Source organism: Nanorana parkeri, unplaced genomic scaffold, assembly GCF_000935625.1.
Source record: "Nanorana parkeri isolate BGI_ZX_2015 unplaced genomic scaffold, ASM93562v1 scaffold586, whole genome shotgun sequence".
In the NCBI taxonomy this organism is placed as follows: domain Eukaryota; kingdom Metazoa; phylum Chordata; class Amphibia; order Anura; family Dicroglossidae; genus Nanorana; species Nanorana parkeri.
The window spans coordinates 1,200,615-1,227,392 of NW_017306854.1; the positions used below are offsets into that span (position 1 = coordinate 1,200,615).

Genomic DNA, 26,778 nt, shown 5'->3' on the forward strand with positions numbered 1-26,778 from the left:
GTAAAAGAACATACTCAGTTTTTCCACTTCCTGTGTTACTGAATGCTGCTCGGATCCTATGCCATGGCTCCACAAAATCTTCTGGGAAACCAATACTACTGTGAGTGATGAGTCACCTGCAGGTCTCACTGATTCTTCTTTCTGACTTCTGTGTCATTACAGGAAGACATTAGTGAGGTAGAGGTTAGCAGGAGGAACCCATAAGAGCTTAAGGGAGCCAGGAGATTGACACACCAAGAAGTGTCAGGGGAGGGGGCATTTCTCAGGATTGGAGCAATATTCAGCAGCATGGGCAGCCAGAAAGGTTAGAATGTACACTGTTCTTTTTAAGGGGCATGCCTTTGCTGAAAATATTTTGTATAGTGATAAAGTCACTTTAATTGTGATGCCTATTGGTGAAAAATGTAAAAAGTACAATGCACATTTTTATACTGCAATTACTTAACATTCTTTTTCAGGTCAATTTTGAATGTACATATTTCCTAAATAATATCAATGTGGCAGAATGTGTGTAACTATACTGTACATCTTCTAACACATTTGAAAGCATCATTCATTCAGTGTTGAAGAAATGTAAAGTTGGCACTCTTAAATATGCAAACAGGCATTTGGAATTTTCAGGTGGAGATAAGACTTTAGATCATCTTTATTTTGTTAAAGACACAACACTGCCATACAATTTCTGTGACATAAAAGGCAGCTAAAATCCCATATTTAAAGCAAACATTGCCATAGTTTGAATTTTTTAATCAAATAACTTCTGTGTTGGATGACATTTACATAATAATAAACATTGCAGCGCCACAAATTGTTGAGACATCCACTATCATCTAGAATAGCATATATTATTAGTGTTAATAAAAGAAAATGTGCAGAATATGAAACCAAGTGTCTGTAAATATAAGCCCACTGATTGTGAAATTTAAACTTAAAAAGCTTTTAAACTCTGTATTTGAATATTTATATCTAGAAAGAGCATAAACCATGTGAATGAACTAGAGTTTGTTGATTGTTCCCTGAAAACCATTTTACTATGTATCCCCACAAACACAGATGTTGTAATGTAACCGGTCTATACATATTAAATGTGATTTCTTTTTATTTCAAACTTCCAGAGTTACATGGGCAACAAACAGAATAAAATTGAAAAGATGGAGCCAGCCACTACACTTTTTTTGAAGTAGGGAATAGTTAAAACCCCTGTGAATATTTTTGTTTACTCTGTCTCATTGGAAAGACCTCTCATCAGTTCCTGTCACAACACAGGACACAACAGGAAACCTATCAAAACATAAATGAAGTCTCTTGCCTATAAATACATGTCCTGTGACCATGTAGATAAATGTAAGAAAGATTCAACATCTCTTATCTACAAATCTAGTTTTTTATTAGATGTATGTGGGACTTTAAAATTGTGTGGCATGTGGTTATACCATAAATGAGTGGGCCAATATATACAGTAGATGCAATTTAGGTTCCAAATTAATATATTCAAACAGTTGTGGACTTTGGATATACCATATGTCCTAAAAAACTTAGAGGGTTATTCACTGTAGAGCCAAAGGATCCATCCATAGCTTTGGCTGATACTTCGGCTCGCTTCGGCCACCTGAGCTCTTTGGTTCAGTAGAACCGAAGGGCTGCCGTACAGGCTATTCACAATAGCCCATACAGCAGCCGAGCAGCTATACCGAGCCAAACGCGTGTGCTAGAGCTTGGCTGAGCCGTAGTGACAGGTGAAGTGTGGATAAAGGTCAGCCAAAGGGCTGACCATTCTAAACACAAATGACAGCTGGGCAGAGCCAGCCAGGATCTCATGGCTCGCTCTGCCCAGTTGTAATAACAGATCAGTGTCCCCAAATGACCTGGGGATGCTAATCTGTCATTAAACAACAACAACTGGCCGTGACGTCATGGCCGGCCCTGCCCAGTTGTTATTTTTGCCCAGGACCTGCTAGAAGATTCTGGCAGGTGCTGGCCAATACTAAACAGCTGGGTAGAGCTAGCTAGCTTCATTATGCAGAGGGAGTTTGTCGTGTGGAATTAGGTCGGTGGATCCTTTTTTTTAATAAAGGAATTCTATAAAGGAATTTTTTCAACATGTCTTTTTTAAACTTTTAATTAGGGATGTCCCGATACCGATGCTAGCATCGGTATCGGGCCCAATACAGGGCATTTTGACAAGTACTTGTACTTGTCAAAATGCCCCGATGCCTAGCGCTGAAGCTTGGGCTGTTCTTTTTTTTTTTCTTACCTTCCGTGCCATGGTGGCTGGGGTCCTCTTGGAAGGCTGGAGGAGCATCACGTCACTGCTGTGGGCCGAGCTCCAGGTGGGGTCTAATGTAGTTGGCTGGCGACCTGGAGCTCCCCCCCACAGCAGTGACGCGACACTCCTCTGCTCTGCTGCTCAGCGCCGCCGACGTCGTCCATACATGGGAGGATAGGAAAGAGGAAGAGGAAATCGGCAGCTCGTGAGGCACCTCCATAGAGAGTTCCTATAAAATGTGTTGTTCAATAAGATAGTACTGTACTATGGACTGTACTGTACTATGGATCATTATTAACCTAATCATGTTATCAGGGGCATAACTAGAAATCACAGGGCCCCATAGAAAAAGTATCGGTAATTGGTATCGGCAAGTACATGAGGGCCAGTACTTGTACTTGTACTTAAAAAAGTGGCATCAGGACATCCCTACATTTAATGTAGTGAATGGGGGAGTAGGGCTACAAGTACCCCTTACTCATTCACAAGGGGGGTGCATCTGGGTGCCCCTTTATTAAAGGGGTACCATGATGTGAATAAGCACCCTTGCCCACACCCCCACAAACATTGCCCCAGGGCTTGTTGGGAATAGGCCCTTGTCAACCATCGGCATGGGGACAAGGTGCTTTTCTAGGGGCGACCCTGGAAAAGCACCCTCCCAGTGCTGAGGGCCTGTGGACTGGTATGGCAGGGATGGGGGCTCTTGTTCACCCCTCCTTTCCTGCCTTGCCAGGCCTGTGCTCGGATCAAGGGTCTGGTATGGAATTTTAGGGGGGACCCTACGTCTTTCCCCCCCCCACATTTTTGGGGGGAGGGGTTCTCCCTAAAATTCCTACCAGACCTAAAGGGTCTGTTATGACTTTTGAGAGGAAACCCCATGCTTTTTTTTTCTTTTTTTTAATGGGGTCCCTCCTAACTTTCCTACCAGACCTGGAGGGTCTAATATGGTTTGGGAGGGGGGCCCCATTCTGTATCTTTTTTTATTTTCTTTAACATTTCTTTTATTTTCTTAACTTTGTTAACTTTCTGATTTTTTTTACATTTATTTAAATAATTTATAAGCATTTTTATGTAATTTATTCATGTTTTTCTATTCTGCTCGCTACCTTGGAGGTAGAGAGCAGAATAGCCGAGCCAAATGCCGCTCTGCAGCATTCAGCTATTCACTCACTGCCGTTCAGCCCCTATTAGAATAGCGGTGAATGGCAGCGAGTGAGCTGCCAGAACTTTTGGCTCAGCCGATCCAGATGTTGGATTCACTGAGTTGAACTCCTCCTGCACTTTGACTCAGCGAGGCAGACGATGTATGGCTAAAATCAGCCATACTGAGCTGGAGTGAATAGCCAAATGTCGTTTGGCTCTGTTCACTTTGGCTTGGTTATTTACTCCTTACTATCAACTTCGGTAGCTAAGTGAAAAACCTTCTTAATCTAAATACATTGGGCTTGTGTGGTATGCCCCGCTCACCCTTCTCCCCCACAAATCCTTGGCTGCATTGCAGCTAGGGAGCTATGGGGGAGAAGGACAAGCAGGGCATACCATAAATATATGTATGTGGAAGTTGTTTTTGTATCATCTTGCTGCTTCTCGTAAATAGACACTTGCAGAACAGTGTCTGCAGTGTCTGTAGCAATTATGATGAAGCAATAGTATTTTTGCTACAGTTTGCTTACTTTGGTTTGTTCATAGAAGATCACAGGGGTGACCCCTGCTCTCAGTAAAAGCAACCAATGCAAGTAAGAACACCTTATTAACTCTTTGTTAAAACCGATCAACCCTAATTAACTCCTTCCTCCTCTTTTACCCTTAGCTATTTTTCTGTCGATTTCTTTTCATTTCTTTTTTTTGCTATTAATATTTAACTTTTTTCTAATTTCATTAGTCTTGTTCTGTAACTTTTGTATTGAAGCATTAAAATAAGCAAAAAAATTCAAAAAAAGCCTTTATTTTATTTATACATACCCTTATCATGCTTTGTAATATGAGCATAATTATAGTAATATAAATGGAACACTTTATAGAATAAAATGTGCATTATTTAACTAAAGTAACATTATTTGCATGAACGCTAACACTGTTCAACTAGAAGATATAGCAAAATATATATTTTTGTTTGGCCTATAGATTGCATGGGAAATAAAACACATTTTTGCAAGATACTATTACCAAGAAAAAGACTTCCTTATCCAAAAAACAATACTTGTATTATGTTGCACCTTTTAAAAAAAAAACAATATTGTATTGAGCCGAGTAGACTTTTTAAATTTTCAATATACGTGCTATACTTTTTATCACATAAACTAACAGGGCTATTCACAAAAGGGTGAAGAGTTTGGAGAAGGCAGGGGAAGTGAACAATCTAGGCCAAAATAGCTGATTTGGAAACATTATCAAATTCAGCTCACTTTCCAGTTCAGCTATGTTGTCCTAGATTGTTCACTTCTCCTGCCTTCTCCAAACTCGTCACCTTTTTAGTGAATAACACGGTAAGATTTTGCCATAGTCTGCCTGCCTTAATTATATTGCTAACAACAACCAGGGCACTTATATCATAATTAACTGACCATCCATGCTCTTATGAAACAATGAGTATACAGGATATACTATCCTGTCCGCTACAATTTCCAGCAATTAATGCACCTGAGGAAACTCACTCCTGCTCACTCCCCATGAATGCATCCCACCCACCTCTGATTGGTGGATATGCTGAGGAGATTTAACTGCATTTACACCCTAATCATTCTACCTGAGCAGAAGAGCAGTAGACTTGTCTATAACATAACACTCAGATGAAAATAAAAGTAAAGAAACCAGTGAGCAAGCAAGATTTTGTTAATGTTCACTTGTCAACCAAACGGCTCACAGGATGGTGGGATTAACAGAAGGTTAGGCTGCATTATATTAGAACATTTCTACATGTTATGCCTAGCACATATGATGATCAGTTCTCATTAGCAGTATTTTGTTTGTTGCTTAGATTGGCTGTGTCAAAGCATACATAACTTTAATTAGAACAGTCATATTACTGCCATGCACACATATATAACAGACAGTGGGGTCAATTCACCAAACATTATCTCATGAGAAAAAATGGTCCTTTAGTTAAATATCACATGCAATACATTTTAAAACATGTGAGATAAACAAAGAAAAAACTGAAAAACATGAGATAAATATCACATAAAATACATTAACCAGTTGACATCCGCGGTGTTAAACCCCCTTCCCATCCAGGCCATTTTTCAGTATTCAGCGCTGCGGTACTTTAACTGACAACTACGGGCGGACGGCAAGAGGTTAAAGTCAACTAACTAAAAAAAGTTTGTCAGCCTGTGGCAGTGTGAAAGTGTTCAAAACCTCCAATTTGAGGAAATGGAAGTATTTGAGAACACAATGTTAGAATATCAGTTAATCCAGAGGAGAATACAGAGAACAATGCCATCCTGAGGGCAGAAATGGGATGAAATAAAAAGCATATTTTTTTTACACCTTGGCTAGTTTTTAATGCTATGGGTGCAAAAGGTTGCACACGTGTCTTTTTTTCCCACTGGAAACAACCATATAAAAAAGTGAAAACATAAAGCCTAAATTTTTAGATAAATACATGTTTTGAAGAAATATCTAATTTGGTAAATAACTCATAGATTTTCATAAATGTTAGTGAATTGTATATTCAAGAGTTAAATACGTTATTTTACCTCAAAAGCTCATGAGATATTTAGCTCTTAGTGAATTGAGCCCAGTATATTTAGAATCAGCCAAATTACTTCAACAACTATTTTGCCAAAATGTTCATGGCACTAAAGGCATCTTGTGATACAGGTATTTCTTTGCAGGTTCAGTTGATTACTATATACCATATTTAGTGTCCATTGGATTTTCTCCATAATGTTGTTTTTCTATAGTCTTCTCTTAGAGAAAGCTGAATGAATGTCAGAACTGGGACAGTTACCTCCATGATGTTCTTTCCAAGGCTCACGAAAACCCTGATGTGAGTGCAGCAATACTCAGAGCTGACTGCTTTCAGCCCCTGCACATTATTTGAAAGAAATACATCCTCTACTTGGAGTTCTAAATGTGCAATCTTACCTATAAAAGATTTATATTTGTCTAAATTAGCCTAAATCAATATGTCTGAAGATAACTCTAGGTCTGGCAGTAAGTGTTCCATAATTATGTTTTAAATTATCTGTACACACATTTACAACACAATAGCTATCTTTCTATCTATCTATCTGTCTATCTATCTATCTATCTATCTATCTATCTATCTATCTATCTATCTATCTATCTATCTATCTATCTATGATAATACACAATATATAGTATACATATAAAAAATAGCTTTATGTAAGTAAAAGCCTCCTCATACAAATGTGATAGTAGTGCTCTTCAGCATTAGAATCTCTACTTGCCAGCACTGTGTGGGAGAATCCAGTGATTCCATTACAGACATCAGGGAATGTTTATGGAATTTAGCAAGAAATTAAGGAAATGATTAAAATCTGCATAGCTGTCAGTTTTACTGATCTGCTCCCATGATTCTCCTAGCCAGGCTCACTTTGCTCAACTCTACTTGTAAGTACACAATTAAATTGTTCCCTTGAGAAATTCAGTTACAGTGAAGCCCTTAGGGGATAGGGAATTGAAAAGTAACCTTTGGAAAACTTAACATGATTCCCTTTAAATGCTGAATGCACATTTATCAGAGTGCTGTGTATTCTAATTTCAAGCAATAAGCAAAAATCATCAGGGAATTATTTGCTTGGATGTGTTAACTGCATTACTTTCCTGCCTTACACTTCAATTAAATGAACTAGTGTAAATTAAAACTCGATAATGGTTTTAGTTTTATTGAAGTAAGGTCAAGAGACTATTATTAGAATTGCAGTCATAGATAAAGGTAGAACAAATACATATTTTTAACTTTGCAGTTTGACAGAGTCTCTACTGACATCTGCTCAAACTGAATGAATTTGCAATAATTCAAAAATAAATGCTACATTATGTGAAAGAAATACTAATAAAATTCATATAACTATGCAACCTACAGTTAAGCATGAGGTTCTTGTTTACAACTACCATGAGTTCAAGGTGAAAGCTATGTGTTTTGGGTACACGGTCCTGCTGAATTTTTGGTGAAATCCTAATTTTTTGTAACCATGTCACACTAGATCATCTGGCTTAATAGCGCGCAAAATGGAGGCTTTGTAATGTGCTAGCCCCCTCACTATGAATGGGTGGATACCCAGCAGCCATTTCTCAGTGTGGTTTAGAGTAGTTTAGGGAGAGCTGAAAGTCTGTGTAAGGAGAGTTTAGTGCGATATGGTGCTATACTGTGCTATATTATGCTAAATTCCTGTGGATTGCAGTATGGTGGGCTACAAATTTTTCTGTACCCAGCAGTTCATTGTGTTAAGGCCTTGTTCACACCACCCTGTTCTGACCCAATTGTGGTTGAAACGCACTGGATCGCATTGCTGCCGGCTCAGTTTGTTGTGGAGTTGAAGAGGGCATGGCAGTGCATTGAAGTGAATGGCAAATAGTGCTTGCATCATTTTTTCTGACGAGACCACAGGCATTGATGTGCCCGTCATCTTCCTTTATTGATAAACCAATTACACTAGGTAACTAATAGCCACCAAATATGAATCAGAAAAAATGATTTAACAACTTGATGACCAAGGTGTTTCCCACCTTCCTGTCTGGGTCATTTTTGAGTATTCAGTGCTGATGTACTTTGATATTTATTCAGTCATACAACGCGGTACTGAAATTAATGTTATATAATGTTTTGGGGACACATAGAGCTTTTTTTGTGGTGGTATTTAATCACCACTGGGTTTTTTATTTTTTACTATATAATGAAAAAAGTACTGAAAATTCTGGAAAAAAATGTGTTCCCTATGTTATGTTATAAAACATTTAATATTACTCACATTTTTGGTAAAATATAAAAAATGGGGTCACGTTGGGTAAATAGACACCACACATGTCAAGCTGTGCATGCCTGCGCAAAAAACTACCAAACCCAAAATTGGCCATAGACGTTGCTTTAAAAACTTTTACCACTCATCAGCTTAGTGTGAACAGTGATTAATGGCCCTAGAATTATTGCTTGCACTCTGGTGTTTGCGGTGGTATGTAACATGTGCAGCGCATTGGGTGTAATCGTCATTTTTTTTCACACCCGGCGCATGTTTGTGCCTGTATGTGACTTTCTTTTTTTTTTAAATGTTTTCACTTAACTTTATTGCTGTCACATAGGGGGATAAGAAGCCCAATATGTGATATCCAATTTACAGTGACAGGTCCTCTTTGTGGATGCATCAGGGGTCTCTAAGACTTCTGTAACCTGAAATGACAGCTGAATGTAGAAGTGATGTACTATACATCACTCCTGCATTCAGAGCCCGGGGAGGAAATCAGAGGGAGATCGTGTACTGATCTCCCACTGCTCTTCCTCTGATTTCTAGGCAGAGAGCCGCCATGCTGGTTCTGGGCTTGCACCAGGCACAGCGGAGCTCTGGGTCGGCAGCAGCGCTGAAGGGGGCGCACTGATTGGCACCACATACAAGCAATCGGGGAGTTCTATAGCTGCTGGACCTCTTGTATGTAAACCGCCATCACCAGCTGTTTCAAATAGTGACAGTTTTCCTCTTGTGTGCGTATGAGGTGGCGCCCATGAGCAGGCACAGGTACAAGGACGTTTTAAAACACCCACCCACTTTCAAGAAGCTCCCGTCTGGCCATTGTATATAAAGCAGTTAAAAGCTCACAATTGAACAAATTCGGAAGGGGCATTTTATTCTCTGTGGGAACTACAATAAAATTATAGACTCAGAATAAGATTTACATGATGCATGGAGGTGCATCCAAGGCACACACAAAAAAACATATTCCGTACTGGATTTGCTCCATGTGGATAAAACTATGCTGCAAGTAATATTTAAATCTGTCATTGGCCCAGTTATTTGGTCTAATCACACACTTGTCACTATTAATATCTTTACAAATCCACATCATCAGAATTCTACCATTTGGTGCCTGAACTCCGCTCCCCTCGAATTACAGGGAACTGATTAGATCTGAACTCTCTATTTCAAATGAATTTTAACTCTGTAAAAGATGAAGTTCTGATATGGAATGCTCATAAAGCATATAGTAGAGGTTTGTTAATCAAAATAAGTGCCTATAAAAATAGGAGACACAAACAAGAAATATCAAAGCGCACTAAACAAATGTGTAACCTAGAAAGGCAGAACAACAAACAATATGATAGGCAACATGCACAAAAAACCTACAGGTCTAGCCAGAAGCAATTCACCACTCACTTGCAGCTATTCAAATATTTCTTAACAGAGTGCATCTTCCGAGAATTTTTAATAACCAACTAGCTACTCTGTCAGCACCATTTTTTCATAGCGGAAGTAGAATTGGTGATCAAAAATCACCCCCTACACAAGGCTCCAGGGTCATATGGATGTAGTGGGGAGTGTTACAAGACCTTTGTTGATATACAGTTAAAATATATATTTTGTATCAACTTCCAGAATGTTTATTTTGGTAAATTAAAAGCAAATATGTGCTTGCAGTTGCAGCCCAATTCCTGGCTGCTTTTAATTTCACCTATGCATTGGGATCCCCCTCACCAGTAATGTATGGTTTGATGCTTGGTTGGCTGGGATTGAAGGACTATGTACACATATATATCTTATTCTTTGGTCCCTCAGGCTTCCTCCTTTTTGTATAATCATTCCCTTGAAGCTGCTTCACTTTGGTGCCTGGCTGCTTTTTGATATCATCACATACAATGCAAGACTAGACAGTACTAGGAGGATGGCAAGGGTCTGCCTATCACTTGGAGCAAGTAATAAGGTAACTATATGTGCTCATTTCTCTTCCCTAACCAAACAAACATATTGCCCACACAATGCAGGGATAAGGAAGGACATGCATGGGCACATTTAAAGCAGCCTGGAGTCAGGCTTCAGGTAATTAAATCAAAGTAAATCTGTACAGCAGGTGCCATAAGATGCAAGCTCCAAGATACCCTGCTGCTGGATCATTCCTTTGAATGACAGAGTTCGAATAAGATTATACATCTATTATACATCCACCTGTAAAAACCTCCCTTGTAAGGACATCCAAAATAAAGGGTTAGGGTTAGGGTTAGGGTAGGGTTAGGGTTAGGGTTAGGGTCACCTTTTTGAGAAAGTCTCTACGACGAAACGCGTAAAAGGAGTGTGTCATTTCCCCGCTGACACCCTGGAAAGAGGCTAGCTATAAGTTGCTTATGCTGTTGTACCTTTGGAAGTCTGTAAGTGCAATCATTTTTAAACTACTTGATAAATAAAACATTTTACATCTGCACTTAAATCCTGTCTTCTCTCCTTCGGTCGGTCTCCCCCTCGGCTTTCTGGTTGATCCCTCCGGAGTGTTCTCCAGCCTTGGAGGTTGTTTAATTATCGCCGATGAGAGGAAGTGTAGCCTGACGGCAGGAGAGGACAGAGAAACTTACAGAGAAGGTTTCCTTTTTCTATTTTGCGGACGCATCAATGGAAGTATAAACAAAAGACACTGGATTTCTAATAACATTCGGTAGAAAATAGACTATTGGTGTTACAACCCTCAACTGCTGGTCAGATGATATAATTAATGGTGGGGTCTAAATTTGTGGGAAAAGGTTATGACCCCAAAGAGATGGAATTTATTAACAAAAATGGGGAAGATAAATAGAGAGTCATTACTTACATCCAAAAAAACAAAACAAAAAACAAAGATTTTGGAACTTTATGTATAACTGATTATAGCACTTACAGACTTCCAAAGGTACAACAGCATAAGCAACTTATAGCTAGCCTCTTTCCAGGGTGTCAGCGGGGAAACAACACACTCCTTTTATGCGTTTCGTCGTAGAGACTTTCTCAAAAAGGAGATGCCAATTACAGGCCTCTCTCATCTTTTTAAGTGGGAGAACTTGCACAATTGGTGGCTGACTAAATACTTTTATCCCCTTCCCTGTAATGATAAAAGTGTAGTATGCATTGCCAATAGAGATGAAAAGTTTATGGGAGAATAAATGGCTTTCTCAGCAATGAGTAATATGCAGTGGAAAATCAATGATAAAAATTACTTTTTGTATTTAGATCAGGCATTGTTTAATTTCCCCTCCTATTTTCCCTGTTAAAACCTGTTTGTAAGATAATCCAGTAGTTAGTAACCATATTATTATATCCTCTTCCCTGTAATGATACAAAGTGTAGTATGGATTGCCAATAGGGAGGAAAAGTTGATTGGAGAACAAGTGGTTTTAATTGTCAATCATGCATGTGGATATAAAAGAAAGAGCAGCTAGAAGTGATGTATGTGTACGCTGTACCCAAAGAGGAAGTCTGAGTGACAACACTAGTCAGTGGGCGGAGCATACGGACATCACAACTTGCAGAGCATCATGTTTCAGCTGAGTTTTATTAAGTGGCAAGTTTTTATTGATTTTGTAAGTGCAATACATCTTTTTTTACTAATAAATGGAGAGCACTTTTTTATCTCCCTGAGCTATCGGTGACCAATTTCAATAAGAGGGAAGCAGGAAGCCGCACAAAGGATATATCGCTACATAGGATCATAGAGGATCTGATAGAGGCGATTTGGGAAAATTCCTAATCGGCAACCTGGATGGATTGGTTGGGGCAACCAAGGAGGAAAGAGAGGAGTAATTAAGCGATCTTTGGTCAGCCCATAAAAAGATGACCACAAACAACTGGTGAGTGTATATTTCAGATGTTTTATATCACAAGATCAAGATGAAGAGCAAGGAGTTTGCCATATAATATATACAAAGTTAAGTCACATACCTCCCTCAAGATACACAACATAATTCCCATCTTATTAAGCATTACTTCTCCAAGAAACCATATTCCACAATCCTGCAGACTTGGATAAACTTTAATTGCCTATCACTGATTTAGAGATTTAAACTTCCATTGCCTCTTCAGCATCAGGTAAAAGCCCTGGTCCAAATGGTTATACACTAAAATATTATAATGTTTTTCGAAACTTGCTCCATACTTTTGATCTTATGTTAACACCTTCCCCTTAAGAATGACATCTATTCCAGATATCCTACATACTCACATTATTATTTTATCACTTAAAAATTCATATGTGGACAATAATCATCTACTGCTCTTTGGATACCTTCTAAATTTAGGAACTTTACTAGTGAGACATCACCTTTGACTTCTGTTATGTTACGGATGTGTGACAAACTGTATAACAAACTTATCTCTGCACATAACTCTTCTTTGTAGCTTGCCTTTTTAAAAGGATAAATGACCATGAACACGTTATTAATTCATATTTTTTCTGTGGTATGTTAAACATATGTAAAACACAAAGCATAGGACAAATAGCTATGCACAAGAGGTACTGGGGAAGCAGGATCACGTTATCTGTGGTGCTGATGTAGCAGGTTTCCTTTCTGTGATGCTTATCATATTACACTTTTTTAACCCTCTTTGTGTGTTTTTATTTACTGACACATTAAGTCTTGGAGATTATAATGGACATTATCTCTGGATACCTTCTTTATGGTCAGCCACCAAAATTGTTTAAGACCAGATACCTTATTGTATGCTTGCACCCTGATGAATAAAAAATAAAGAAATGCTCCTAAAGATCAAAAGTAAATGAGAGATAAACTTCATCTCAATTAGGAAAGATCAGAAACGTGATTGCAGCTCAGTGATAAAGTCCCTATTTTTTTATTGAAATCACTGTTATTTACAGATATCATTATATACAGTATATATATAGATCTATATAGATCTATATAGATAGCTGCTGGCTATAACAGAGGAGATTACCTAGTGGTGGTTAGTCATGTTCAACTGGACTTGCTCTGCAGTGTTGGAGATATTTCACTATTCATCCAAGATGTTTCCTTAGTTCATGAAAGAAAACTACTTAAATATTATGAGGATGCTACTTGGATGAGCAGAACAATTTGTCAACATTACAGAGCAAATAAAGTTAAATTTGACTAACTACTACTAGGTATATCAAATAAATGAGAATTGTTATAGACATATAGGAGGTAATTTAGAACACCCGTTTAATAAATCTAAAAAAGAACCTAAAATATCCTTATAGGAAAATGATCAGAAACAAAAATAACCTCTGACACTAAATATTTGATGAATGAAATGAAAGCATGTGACCACCTACCCACACACCTTGGAAGAGGTGTACTCCACACTTTTCTGCCACCTCCTAAGCAGGTGAGCTCATTTGCACCCTCCAAACGATATCCAGGAAAACAGGAAAATGTTAGAGAGTCTCCAACACCAAAATGAAATCCAATTCTTCTACTGAAAGCAGGAACTCCCGGATCATCACAAGGCTCCAGGTCATATTCTGTACAAAACAATCACATGATTTAAATGCACAACAGATGATGCAACTATGCACAATAGGTTTTCATTAGAATAAGATAAACATTTAGGCTTCTAAAAACAAAAACTGAAATATGTTTCATATAAACATTTAAGCGAGAAGAATATAAATAAATACTTAAACACATATTCAATAATTTCTTGCTTTAAGGATTTGTGGAAAAGGAGTATTTCAATCATTTATATTTACATTTTAATTATAAATCTAAAGTTAGTTTTGTTTAATTAACCCCTTAGTGAAACAGCTTCAGAATTTATTTTAGTTCCTTGGGACCGGAGCAATTTGCCATTTTTGCTATGTGTTTGTTTAACCATAATCTCCATTTTCCCCATTCATTGCCCCTACACAGATTATATTTAAAAAAATGTAAGGAACAAAAAAGGTTTTAATTTGATGTGACATATGCATTTTAAAAAATCTTATTTTTTAAATAAAAATACAAAAAAAAAGAAACATGTATTTCACAGTTTTGGCAATAATAATGTGTACATAATATAGCTAACAGAAATTAATTCATAATAAATTATTTTATTTGTCCGGATTTATAGGGTATATCTGGGATTTCAGTTCATTTTGAGAGTAATAGGAGTGAAATATAATTTTAGTGTGGAACAATTTTAGAATGTGGCATGCTTGTCTCCTAACTTTAAATAGCCTTCTGAGCACTGTATTTTCTTATCTTTTTAAACATATATTTATTTTCCTTTTTTAAATTTTTTAAAACTTTTAAAAACTGTTTAAAACTAAAAAAACAACAACTTGGGGGCCAATAAATAGTTAGTTTTTTTCATAGGGGCTTGTATATTAAGTATTCTTAGGAGACACGGTATTCTCTTTGTAGCATGCTGATCTGACTTGCTTAGCTCAACAACACAGTGTGATGAGCTGCAAGCCAGATTAGTGGCTGTAACAGCACTGTGATTGGCTATCCTCATGAAGACAGTGCTGGAACCCCCTGATTTGCTATTGAGTGTCTGCCTCATACACAGAGGGACCCAGCAAGAGCATAAACCCCATGAGCACTGGTCTCACCACAGACCAGGGCTCACTTTCACACATGATGGAAATATTCCATCACCGGTCTTTAACCATTGGAGAAATTTTGACAGAATTATTCCGTCATCGGTCAGGAAAGGTTTAATGATAACATTGTGCACATTTTACACTAACAGGGTTATTCACTAAAGGGTGAAGGGTATGGAGAAGGTTGAAGAAGTGAACAATCTAGGCCAAAATAGCTGATTTGGAAAAATACTCCAATTCAGCTCACTTTCCAGTTCAGCTATGTTGGCCTTAGATTGTTCACTTCTCCTGCTTTCTCCAAACTCTTCCCCTTTTTGTAAATAATCCTGCAGATGTTTTACAATTTTGTTTGTATATAGAAAGTAATTAATACATGACAAGATACTGCACATCTGAAAACATCTTGTAATATTAGGGGACTTTAAGTAAATACTAAATAACTGCTAGGAATTTTATGGGGGATCCCACTCATTGTCTGGAAGGGTTTTTGGCGTTAGGGTCCCCCCTAAAATTTCTACCAGACCTAAAGGACCTAAAGCATGTCTTGAGGTATTCAGGTTGTTAACATAATTTATTCATCTGTAAAGATCAAGACTAGAGGATGGCATGGTCTCCCTCCACTTTAAGGTGATTAAACATCTAGCTGCAGTCAAAATATGGTCAACAAGTTAACTGGAATGTTTAATCTGATGTGGAATGGGAAGGCCTAATAAACAATGGATATGGTCTATCTGGATCTGTGTATCCAACAGACGTTCGAGTAGAGACACTACTTGTTTCCTATAATCATGCACTTGAGAACATTCCCATTAGATATGGTGTAGGGTGCCAGTAGCACAATTACACCACCAGCAGACTGAGAGGATTGCTAGGTTAAATGAGTGACGATCAGGAGTGTGGTGCAGGGAAATAAAGTTTTGTACTGATTTTCCTTATAAAAGGAGCAAATTGAAGATCGGCTTGCATCAGATCATATCTCACCCCAATTCTCGATGTCTAATTCACAGCCCAGAAAGCCTCCCACTTTTTAATGTACTTAAGTTTCTGGAAAGGTACATCGTTGAGCATCAGAGATTTGTAGATGGCTAAGATAAAACATTTATGAGTAGGGTCATCCAGGCACATTTTCTCAGTAGTGATCAGGGGGAGAAGATCAAATGAGTGGAAATGGTGTATGCAAAGTGTTTAATTTGGAGGTAAGTAAACTGGCAACATGGAGGAAGTTTAAATTTAGAACAGATATCAGGAAAAGGAAGGAGAGTTCTCTTGGCTTTCCGGGTGATATCATAAAAGGGAATAAAGACTTATTTAGCCATGGGTGAGCAACGTTATGGTCAAGAGTAGTAGGTAAAATGGGTGAGTATAAGGAACAAAAGGTCAAGGGAAATGTACGCTTTGCTTACATCCAACCTCTCTGGTGTGGCTCATGGAACCTAAAAGAGATAGGGATTTCAAAGATTGCAATGCCTGCCAAATAAGAGAGTTAAGGCATATTGAAGTAGATCCAGAGCTGTTCTGTTTCCAACCAGCAGCTAAGGGGATGGACGCTCCACCGATTAGATACATGAGATATATGTAAGTTAGCTGCTAGTTAATATTTGAGGATATCCAGGAACCCCAAACCCTCTTGAGATTTGAAAGAAATTAGGACTTGTCTGGACACTCTGTGCCTGGAGTCACACCAGGTAAAGTTGAGCAAGGATTGCTGTAAAGATTTAGGATCTTTCGTAGGAACTTTGACGGGCAGGGTCTCAAAAAGGTATAGTAAGTGAGTTAGGAGTTAGACGTGCTCAGCATACAAATTGTTTTCAGATGGAACGAATGAAAAGGGAAATTCCTTTTCATTCATTTTGTTTGATAAAATGAATAATTATGCTGTTTTGGATTCAGAGACAACGAACCTCCAAATCCAAAAGCACACAATTTAAAAAAAAACACGGCGGCCATTAGTCACTGACACGTTCTGCGCATGCGCACTGCCATTTTGGAGGCAGGGCGCGTGACATCACCCGACGCCAGTGTCGATTGATTTCATGCGCATGTATGGGCACCTCCATCTTGGACGTAGTAAGATGCTGGTGCCAATAAAAAAGGAAATAATATATACCTGAATATAGTTTTTCATATATTTGGGCATATATCAGTTCGCTTTTTCGGATTCGGACGAACTGCCGAATCAACAGGATTTTGTGATTCAGCAAGTTCATCTGAATTTGAATGCACATGTCTAGTAGGATTGATATTTTAATCAAGGTAATCCTTCCTGTCCAAAACAGATGGTACAACTTCCGTCTCTGAAGGAATGCTCTGAGTTTTTAAAATAATGCAGGGTAATTAACCTGGTATAGCTCGAGGGGTGAGGTAAATACACAGATATTTGAGTGTCAGTTTTCCAATTGTATTCAAATGAAGATAGCAGTGTGGAAAGCAGTAAATGGGGACATGGATTGGCATAGCTTCAGATTTGGTAGGATTATGTTTATATCCTGATAATGAGGAGTATAGTAATAGCTCTTTGTGTAAGTTAGGTAGGGGAAGTAGGGGTTTTGTGAGCATCAGCAGAATATAGTCAGCAAAGAGAAAAAGCTTAAAATGACAGTCACGTATGGACACACCAGAGATATCTGGAGAATTCTGAATACATGCTGCTAAAGGTTCTTTACAGAAAACAAAAAGGAGGAGGGAGAGGAGGCAGCCTTGTCTAGTGCCAGTGTGGATTGGAAAAGGAGTAGAGGTAGCATGAGGCAATTCAATGGAGTCTGAGGGTGAAGAGTACAAATTACAGAGTGCGGCCAAGAAAGAACCCTGAACACCCATGTGTCTTAGGGTGGAGAGGAGAAAAGGCCAACCAAGGTAATCAAATACCTTTTCAGCACCAAGACTCAAGGCAATTGCCTCCTTAACACTACAGTTCACCACATTTATTAAATCAATAGTGCATCTGGTGTTATCTCTAGCTTGATGACTGGAAACAAATCCCACTTGATTGTTGTGCATTACGGATGGGAGAATACTGCCTGAATGGATGGCCAGTATTTTGGAACAAAATTTTAAGATCAACTATAAGCCAAACCGTGTCATCTATGTTGGGTATAGGGAGGACTACAATATGCAAGTTCAACTTGGAAGGTGGGATAGGCGAGGCCTACAGAAAATCAATATAGAAGTCTAGGAGATTTGGAGTGAGGGTTTCCCTAACGGTTTTATTATATAGGTACTGAAGGTCATCTAGGCCCGGGGTCTTGCCATTAGGTAGATTTTTAATTACCCGTGAGATCTCTAAATTGTAATGGGGCTGTTAAGGAGATCAAGATCAGACCTAGTGAGGCGTGGATGTGAGCAATTGGAAAGATAAGATTCAATGCCAAGAGGAAGAGATGGGCCATCCATTCAAAAGGCAGGGTCCTGGTGGTTGTAAAGACGAGTGTAGTAAGCATGAAAGATGGATACCACCTTTTTGCGGTCAAAGTGCTCTAACCTGTTTTCATCTTTAACCACCTCTCGTCCGGCGATCGTTGAAAAACGGCCGAACGGGAGTCTCCTGGATGCGGGTGGGCGTCTTTAGGCGTTCTTTGTGAACGTGCCCCCCAGGCGCCCACGAGCGGGAACACACCAGGATTTTAAATGGCCAGCGATGGCCGTTTACATACAAGCGGTCCAGCGTCTGTAAAGACGCCTGATCGCTTGTATGATATAAGTGAAGGTGCGCCCCCCCACCTCCTTACCTCTGGTCACCGTCATTGTCCCCACCGTCACCGTCCCCGCGATCCCGGGTGTCCATCCAGTCCGGGTGATGTTTGTGCACTGAGAACGGAGGGAGATCATGCCCCGATCTCACTCCGCTCTCCACCCGGTCTCTGAATGCAGGAAGTGATGTACATTACATCACTTCTGCATTCCTCTGTCACTCTCCGGTACAGAAACCGGAGAGAAGCTGATGCAGATCTGTGCTACATCAGCTTCTCTGGGGGTCCCTAGGCGACATTAGGGGGTTGATTTACTAACCTTATAAACACACCACGAACGTGTATACACCTCTGTAGTGTGTTCCCTCCCAGCATGATCCATGGGTGGAATCTAAACACCTTTGTAGTGTGTACACACCCAGCAGGTGTGTTGTGCAAAGCCCTGCATGAATTTGCAAGGTGATGTTGTGTAAATTAGCTCTATGTTGTGTTGCTTGCGTTGATGAATGCAGGAATGTAAATGCATGAGCTAACCATTTTTGTCTAAACTGTGAAGCAGCATTATATATGCATCATGTTCATGATTTTTCCATATATGGCATTAGTGGAAATATGCTTTTAGAGCCTTTTTGGTTGATAAATACGTTTTGCTGTGTAAAAATCACACACACCTAGTGCGTGCGTGTGTTTAGGTTAGTAAATCACCCCCTAGGGGTCTTAGAGACCCCTGATGTCTCCATAAAGGGGACCTGTCACTGTAATTTGTTATCACATAAGGTACTTCTTAGCACCCTATGTGATAACAATAAAGTGTAAAAAAAAAGTAAAAAAATAAAAATGTACACAATGAGTGCAATAATTTGAGGGCCATCAATCACTGATAACACTAAATTGATGAGCGGTAAAATCTTTTAAAGCGTCGCCTCTGACCAATTTTGGCTATCGTTTTGCGGTTTTGCGTGCAATTTTAAGGCTTGACATGCTTGGTGTCTATTTACCCAACGTGACCCCAACTTTTATATTTTAGCAAAAAATTGGGTAAAAATAAATGTTTCCTAAAATAATAAAGGGAAAACCATTTAAAACAAAAAATATTCAGTACTTTTTTGTTATATAGTAAAAAATAAAAACCCCAGTGGTGATTAAATACCACCAAAAGAAATCTCTATATATCCCCCAAAAATGGTATAAAATTAATGTCAGTACAGCATTGCATGACGGAATAAACGTCAGCCAAAGTAGCGCAGCACTGAATACTGAAAAATGGCCTGGTCAGGAAGGGGGTGTAAACACCCCGGTCAGCAAGTGGTTAATAGAGTGGACAGTATTCAGCACTCTATCAGCCTTAAGCTTATGGGCCAAGAGAGTGTGCGCCTTATTGCCTTTCTTATAAAACAGCTGGCAATTATGCAACATTGTTTTTTTACCACTGCTATGTGTATCTGTTGTATTTGTTGTAGATAAAGACGGTTACGCAGACAGCTTGCATTCCGCCGTGTAAAGATCTAAGGTGAGTATTGAACATGCACTCTGGGAGTCTTTCTTGAGTTTGGAAGACAAAACTATGCAATGGCCCCTAATAAACACTTTGTGGACTTCCCATGCGGTGCCAGATCGAGAGAAGGAACCTGTATTGAGGGAACAGGACTATTGTAATGTAACATCTTAATTTTTGGTCCCCTCAAAGAGTCATTCGTTTAATTTTTAATTGCATTGTTTAGGGAGCCGAGAGAAGAACTGTAAGCCCAAGGTGATAGGGGCATGGACCAACGAGGTGATAGAATCTATCTATGAGAACTTAGTGTTCCGCAGTGCCATTGTGTTCTAGAAGAAGTAGTCAATTCCAGTGTGGGTTTTAGGGACAGGATAATACATTGTGAACTGTGTGTCAGAGGGGTGCAAGGTTCTCCATACATCAAAGTGTCAGTGGGTTTGGACAGGGTCTTGTAATATGTACAATTTTAGTAACAAAAATAAAATTAAGGGACTTCAGGAGACCTATAAACCACTAAAGGGTATCCATTCAATAACATTTCTTGAGCAATCCACAGTAGAAAGAAGGAAGAAATTGATAATGTTTTAAAAGTAAATGTTATATTTATAAATAAAAACATTTCTAGGACAATTCTTGCTTTTATACATTCTATTTATGACAGGTCAAAGTGTATTGGGATCCAGTGAAATCATATCTTTTACACATGTTTCTTTTTGTTAGGAATTTCCTTACCTGAAAAAGTAATGTTAAATCCTTCATACGAGATTGAAAAATCTGATATAAATCTAAGTTGAGCTGTAAAATTTCCAAAAAGTCCAGCTTTTATAGTGGGTGGTAGAACTGAGCCTGCCAGTCTGGCAACGGGATGAGTAAAACTGCCATCTTCTGTTATTAACAGATAGTCATGGGAGCTTTCAAGGTGAAAGGTGTGAAATACCAGCTGTACACCTACAAAAATAGTAAAATCAAATCAAAACTTTAAATCAGAAGAAAGCTGACAGAGTAAAAAGGTGACTTTATTTCTATTGTTATTGAATTGTTTTATTGCTTGTTATAGTGATACAGTATGATAACAAAAGGAAAGGACACCCAAGTAAAATACAACCTAAAACGAAATAGAGAAAGCACTTCTAACGTACAAGCAATTACTCCAAGAGCTACTATATTATATCTAAAATAGGTAGAAAGTCTAGCAAATGTGCACTTGAGTTTGTTCAAGATTTTCTTTTCATTGCCATTTAAAGAACAGTAGAACAAAACTGTTTGCAATGCTCTACACAGTAACATTTTGCTTAGTTTCACACTATAGTTTTGCAAAAGGCAAAGCTTAAAAATAATTCTCTCAGTTATTCTAAACATTTAAAAATCTTTCCTAAGACAAGGCAGCACAAGATACCACCTATTATTTTTGTTAGCCTCCTGTGTGCATCCTTCCTATACCTATTGAGGTTGACTTACTAAAGTCAAATAGGCTATTGAATTTGCAAAGCAATTTGCACTTTGCTGAGGAAGTTTACCCTTAGCTTAGTGAATGAAATGAAGCTCTGCTGACTTTCATCATCCAATTATGTGCAAGCAAAAATACAGGTTTTTTTGTTTCACTGCACACGATTGGGTATTCTTTGCAAACTGAATTGTCACCACATTCACTAAGCAGATTGAAAATTCCTTGCAAAGTGAACAGCCTATTTGCTTTTAGTAAATCACCCCGATTACATTGCTAGGAGGCCTTTCCTGATTGCAGGTTGAGCCAGGCTGACTACCTCCTAGTATCCAATGAAAATGATTCAATGAACAATAGGGGCAGTGACCCTTTGGAAAGGTGACTGGCAGTTGGTGGGGCTTAATCCAAAAATCAGAGAAACCACCTCTTATAATAAATGTTGCTATTCTAAAGAAAAAAAACAGATGGGGCTCTGAATAACGTAGGTAGTAGCAAGTAGTGTGCAGTTAGACAGGACCATTGTTTAAAAAATATTTCACAAAATGGTAACTGTTATATGTTGCCTCATACTTAAATGATGCATGGCCATAATACTAAAACTACATTTGATGTAATCCAACCTTTACCTAAAAAATAGGGACCTACAGATGAAAAATTAAAGGTCTGTTATTAAATTAGAAAAAAACGGATGCAGCTATAAAATGTAGGTACCTAGAGGTACCTGCACATGCCTGCAGTAGCCTCAAAAACCCCTTTGTTATCCTTGTCTTTGATATATAAAGACATGAGGAAGTCCTAAAGGAAGTTGTTGTTTGGAAAGGAGTGTGCCTAGCATGCAGTTAATGTGCTTGACCTTTCCTCATCCCTGCAGAGAACTTAATGTATGGGAATATAAATACAGAGGGATTGGCAGGATATCTTATTAGTAAGAGCAGTCTATCCAAGGTCCTAGGTTTGATAACAGCAATAGATATTTTGCCTAGCCAACACCCAGAAAATCTTAACTAGCAGAACTGTTTAGGATTCCACATAGTACAGTGATTAATGTATTTTAAGTGTGCATTTATACTTTAAATATGTATCTAAATAAAGTATATATGTACTCAGTATGCCCCCACATGTTTTACAGCTGAGGGCAGCTCAAACAACTTCCATCTATGGTGACAGCTGAATCTGACAGATATTGGTATTTGCTATGGAGTTCAAAAGTGAACAAAAGGGGTTTTCAGTATAAGACATACTGTAATGTTACATTCGTACAACTGTATCTTTCATCAAAAGTACTATTGTATATTACTGGTCTCAGTCTGCCTTTAAATATTTTACAATGTCTATGTAAAGCCCAACCCATCTGTATCCTTTCATACAAGTGTATTAAGATTGTTGCTTTTCTTTATAATCTTGCAATTACATTGATATGCAGTTTGAATGCACTGCAGTCACCAAAATACATAGAATTAATTTTTCGATGCTACTGAAAATACTTTACATGTACTATGATAATCCCTCTCCAAATAGATTAATTGCCCCTTTCACCTCTCAACATTGCTCCACACACCCCTGCCCATTGTAAAAATGTAAAATCTTTAAAGCAAATCCCTGTGAATGGAAGCATAAGGCAGATTCCTTTAAAACACATAGTAAACATAGATTTGGATACCTTTTCCATGAGATACTTCTATTGTCCAAGTACAATTCAAAGAGTTGGGGTAAAAATCAGGAAAACCCGGAGAAAGTATTGTCCCCTTCTTTGCATGAATATATCCCCCGCATAATGCTGGAATTTAAAAAAGAGAATACAGGTAACATCTTTCTGCTCTGTGATACAAATAGTATTTTTTAGTAGTGGTTATTGATTTACAAGTAACTTAGTAGTAATTTTATATGGATATTAAATGCATGGAAAAAAAAATATATATAACGGAAAAATGTATACTTACCTTCCGTAATTTTCCTTTCCTGGTGCATCGAAGGCAGCACACCATGGGTTAGGATCCGCCCCTTTTAACCCACAGGACACGTGATAAATTTAGAAAGTTAAAAAGACAGCATGCCAGGATACAGCGCTACACTTGAGGGGTTAAATTGGAGATATGTTGAAGTAAAAGAAGGGTGTATTTGGCTGCATACATCGAGGAAGGAGGCCACACAGCCAAATACACCCTTCTTTTACCATTTACCCAAAATACATAAAAACGAAACTACACCCCCGTGGAGACCCATTATTTCCAGCATCAACAGCCTCACCAGCGGCCTCTCCAAATCACGTGAGTTAAACCGAGAAGGGAAGGGAGAAGCGCTGCAAGCCCTACTCATTCTCATCATAATCCGAGTCATGGCAGGGAGGGCAAAATCCTGGTGGGCTGCCTTCGATGCACCAGGAAAGGAAAATTACTGAAGGCAAGTATACAATTTTCCGTTTTCCTGGAGCATCTCGGCAGCACCCCATGGGAATTAGTGATCACACAGGGAGGGTAATGCCAGAAAAAAAATGTATTTAGCAACTTGAAAAGCCAGAGGCAAGAATGCTCCTCCCAAAATTCACAGTGGTAAGGAGTGCTGGGTCCACTCTATAATGGTTGATGAACGAATTCCTGGAGGACCTGGAAGCTGCTCTGCAGATCGTCTCAGCGGAAACTTTTGCGTAGGCTGCCCAGGAAGCTGCCATGCCACTCGTGGAATGCGCCCTTATCTCCTCAGGTGAATGAAGACCCCAATTGGAGTATGCTTTTCTGATGATTTTCACCAACCACGCTGCTATAGTGCGCACCGAGGCAGCGCAACCCTTTTTGCATCCCAGGGGATGACGAAGAGATTATCCGCCAGACAAAACGGTTGTGTTGCACCAATATGTATGCTGGTGGTCTCCTTTTGAAAGACCATCTGTGACCCCGGAACACAGTTGACAACACCCATGGATCCTGGACAATGTCTTGCCATGCTGGGATGAAAGACTGAAGACGTGCTCCCACGGGACCTGTAGAGAGCCGTTGAGCATCAAAAGTATTTTTTGGGCGGCTGAGACCTGGATGGCGTAGCGGCCTTGGAAACTCGGAGGAGGGAAGATTGAGTGCTTCTCCAGCCTCTCTACCTGGTCAGTATGATCGAGCATCCCTGGCTCCTTGAAAGGCCTTCTATTGGGGTTGAACCGTGGACGTTTCTTACTTCTATCCTGTGGAAGGAGGCCAGATTTACCCCCAGTCACCTTGGATATTGCTGCATCGAGCTTTGGGCTGAAGAGACTTGAACCATCAAATGGAATGCGACACCAGCTGGTCTTTGACGCCTCAGCCAGAGTGCTGTAAGGGCGGTAATTGTAGCAAGCATCGATCTGGCAGTACGTCGGATGATGTCAAGTCGCCCGCGAGTCGAATTTCCTGTAGAGCGAGAATGATGCTCTCCCGGGTACAACGGAATTGAGCGCCTGCTAAATATTGCCGGTCCACGTGGAAATGGCTCCTGAAGTCAGATATGCTTTTTTCATATCCAGATCCGCTTTGCGATCAAATGGTTCTTTAAAAGAAACTGCACCCTCCATGGGCAATGTAATGTGTCTGGCTAGGCGCATCACCGTTGCATCCACCAGTGGAGGAGAGTTAAGCTTGGGTGCTTCATCTTCCATGAGAGGATATAACTTCGCCATGCGATTATTAACATTTGGAGCCTTCTCAGCCCGTTTCCATTCCTCCATAAGTTCCTTTCTCTCATCCATGTAGGGAAAGGCGGCCATGGATTTCTTTAAATGAGGAAAGTAGCATCTAACCTTCGCTGGCTCCACAACCGGGTCCTCTCAGTCAATTGCCTCCTTAACTGCCGCAATGAACGGTTCCACCAGGCTGAAATCAAAGCCGGAAGGGCAGGGAGGTTCCTCTGCGTCTGACATTTCTGAGCTCGTGTCGGCCTCTGTGGGCTCAGTAGGTCGCTGGGATGTGGATGGCCCATCCAGCTTTTTAAACTGGCCACCCTCTCGGTGACAGTCTTTGAATGACTGCATGAGGAGTGACATTGGAGTGGCTGGCGGGGTAGGTGCGTCCCTGGTGGGATTGGTAAGGCAGGATTGGCAGACCAACTTGTCTGGGAGTGCCTGATTGCTGCATACCCAGCAGGCCTTGTGTGCAGGATAATGGCGGTGGTGTGAGTGGTGAGAAACCGACTCCCTATGCTCCCGCCTTGATCCACTTCTGCCTCTGGATTTGTAACATCTGGGTGACGAGGGCAATCTTGAGGAATGTCTCTGATGCTCTTCGTGAGGAGGGCTGACAAAACAGCCCAACACTTCGTCTCTTTAAAAGGCTCACACTTACCATACCCTTACCTATGAGGAGGGGAAGGATGTCTTGTGGCAGCCTTTTCAGCCATCCCTATTGAATAAGTAGGGAAAATAGTATGGGCTAAGGAACGGTACATAAAATGCAGTAGAATAAACCCCAATAAAAGACATAAAACAAGAAGAACTTACTGAGCAGATCAGACTGAGCAGAGGCCCCGCAGGATTTTGTCCGAAATTCGTGCGGCCTTTGTTGGAGGCGACAGCCAATGCTGCTGTGAAGATCCAGCGTGTCTTCTGAGCAAACGCTGGCACATGCGCAGAGCGATTCAGAAGCCGTGGGCGCCATTTGGGCCCCGCAGGATTTTGTCCGAAATTCGTGCGGCCTTTGTTGGAGGCGACAGCCAATGCTGCTGTGAAGATCCAGCGTGTCTTCTGAGCAAACGCTGGCACATGCGCAGAGCGATTCAGAAGCCATGGGCGCCATTTTGGAAATGGACAACACTAGTGCGCATGTGCGAGAGGCGCGATCGCATACAGACAGCGCTGGACCTACTCACCTGACCGAAGGGATGACGACATCAGTGGGGAACTCCCAGGGGCGGGGGCCTCCGCAGCCTACGAGCTCAAAGAAAATAAGAGAAAGAAGAGTGAGGGGCGCTGGGCCCTAGGGTGGATAGGAAAGGCTGCCACGGCTTAGCCACGTTGGAGCAACATGCTCACCCTGGGAACAGGCTTGTTTAAAGCCGTGGAGCAGGGTCCTCGGCACAGGGGAGACTGACCCTTTTCGGAAAGCAGCGAAAAACGGCAGGTAAGGGCTTCCCAGAGGGGAAAAAAAAACATACTCCAGCAGGAGATCATGGTCCCATGGCGAGGACAGAAAAAAAGAATAAGTAGGGCTCGGAGGAGCCTAAATTTATCACGTGTCCTGTGGGTTAAGAGGGGCAGATCTTAACCCATGGTGTGCTGCCGAGATGCTCCAGGAATATATATACTGTATATTGTATTATGTGTGTGTGTGTTCACATACTGTTAGCTTTGAACTTTCACCTACTTAAGTTACCATGAACTATGGTATTTCATTCTGCTAAAAATCCCTTATATGGTCAAACTGGTGGAAACTGGATTCTTACTGGACAA

General features: G+C 39.9%; 1 protein-coding gene across 1 annotated transcript in view; it reads right to left on the reverse strand.

The window, feature by feature from the left end:
- Window positions 1-26,778, reverse strand: part of CSMD1 (CUB and Sushi multiple domains 1) — an 880,549-nt gene that overhangs the window by 283,554 nt on the left and 570,217 nt on the right. Inside the window, exons 18-20 of the mRNA XM_018562582.1 lie at window positions 23,032-23,148; window positions 20,660-20,875; window positions 13,496-13,684 (exon numbers count right to left, since the gene is read on the reverse strand). Coding sequence (XP_018418084.1) covers window positions 13,496-13,684; window positions 20,660-20,875; window positions 23,032-23,148 — 522 coding nt within the window. The remainder of the gene's footprint in view (window positions 1-13,495; window positions 13,685-20,659; window positions 20,876-23,031; window positions 23,149-26,778) is intronic.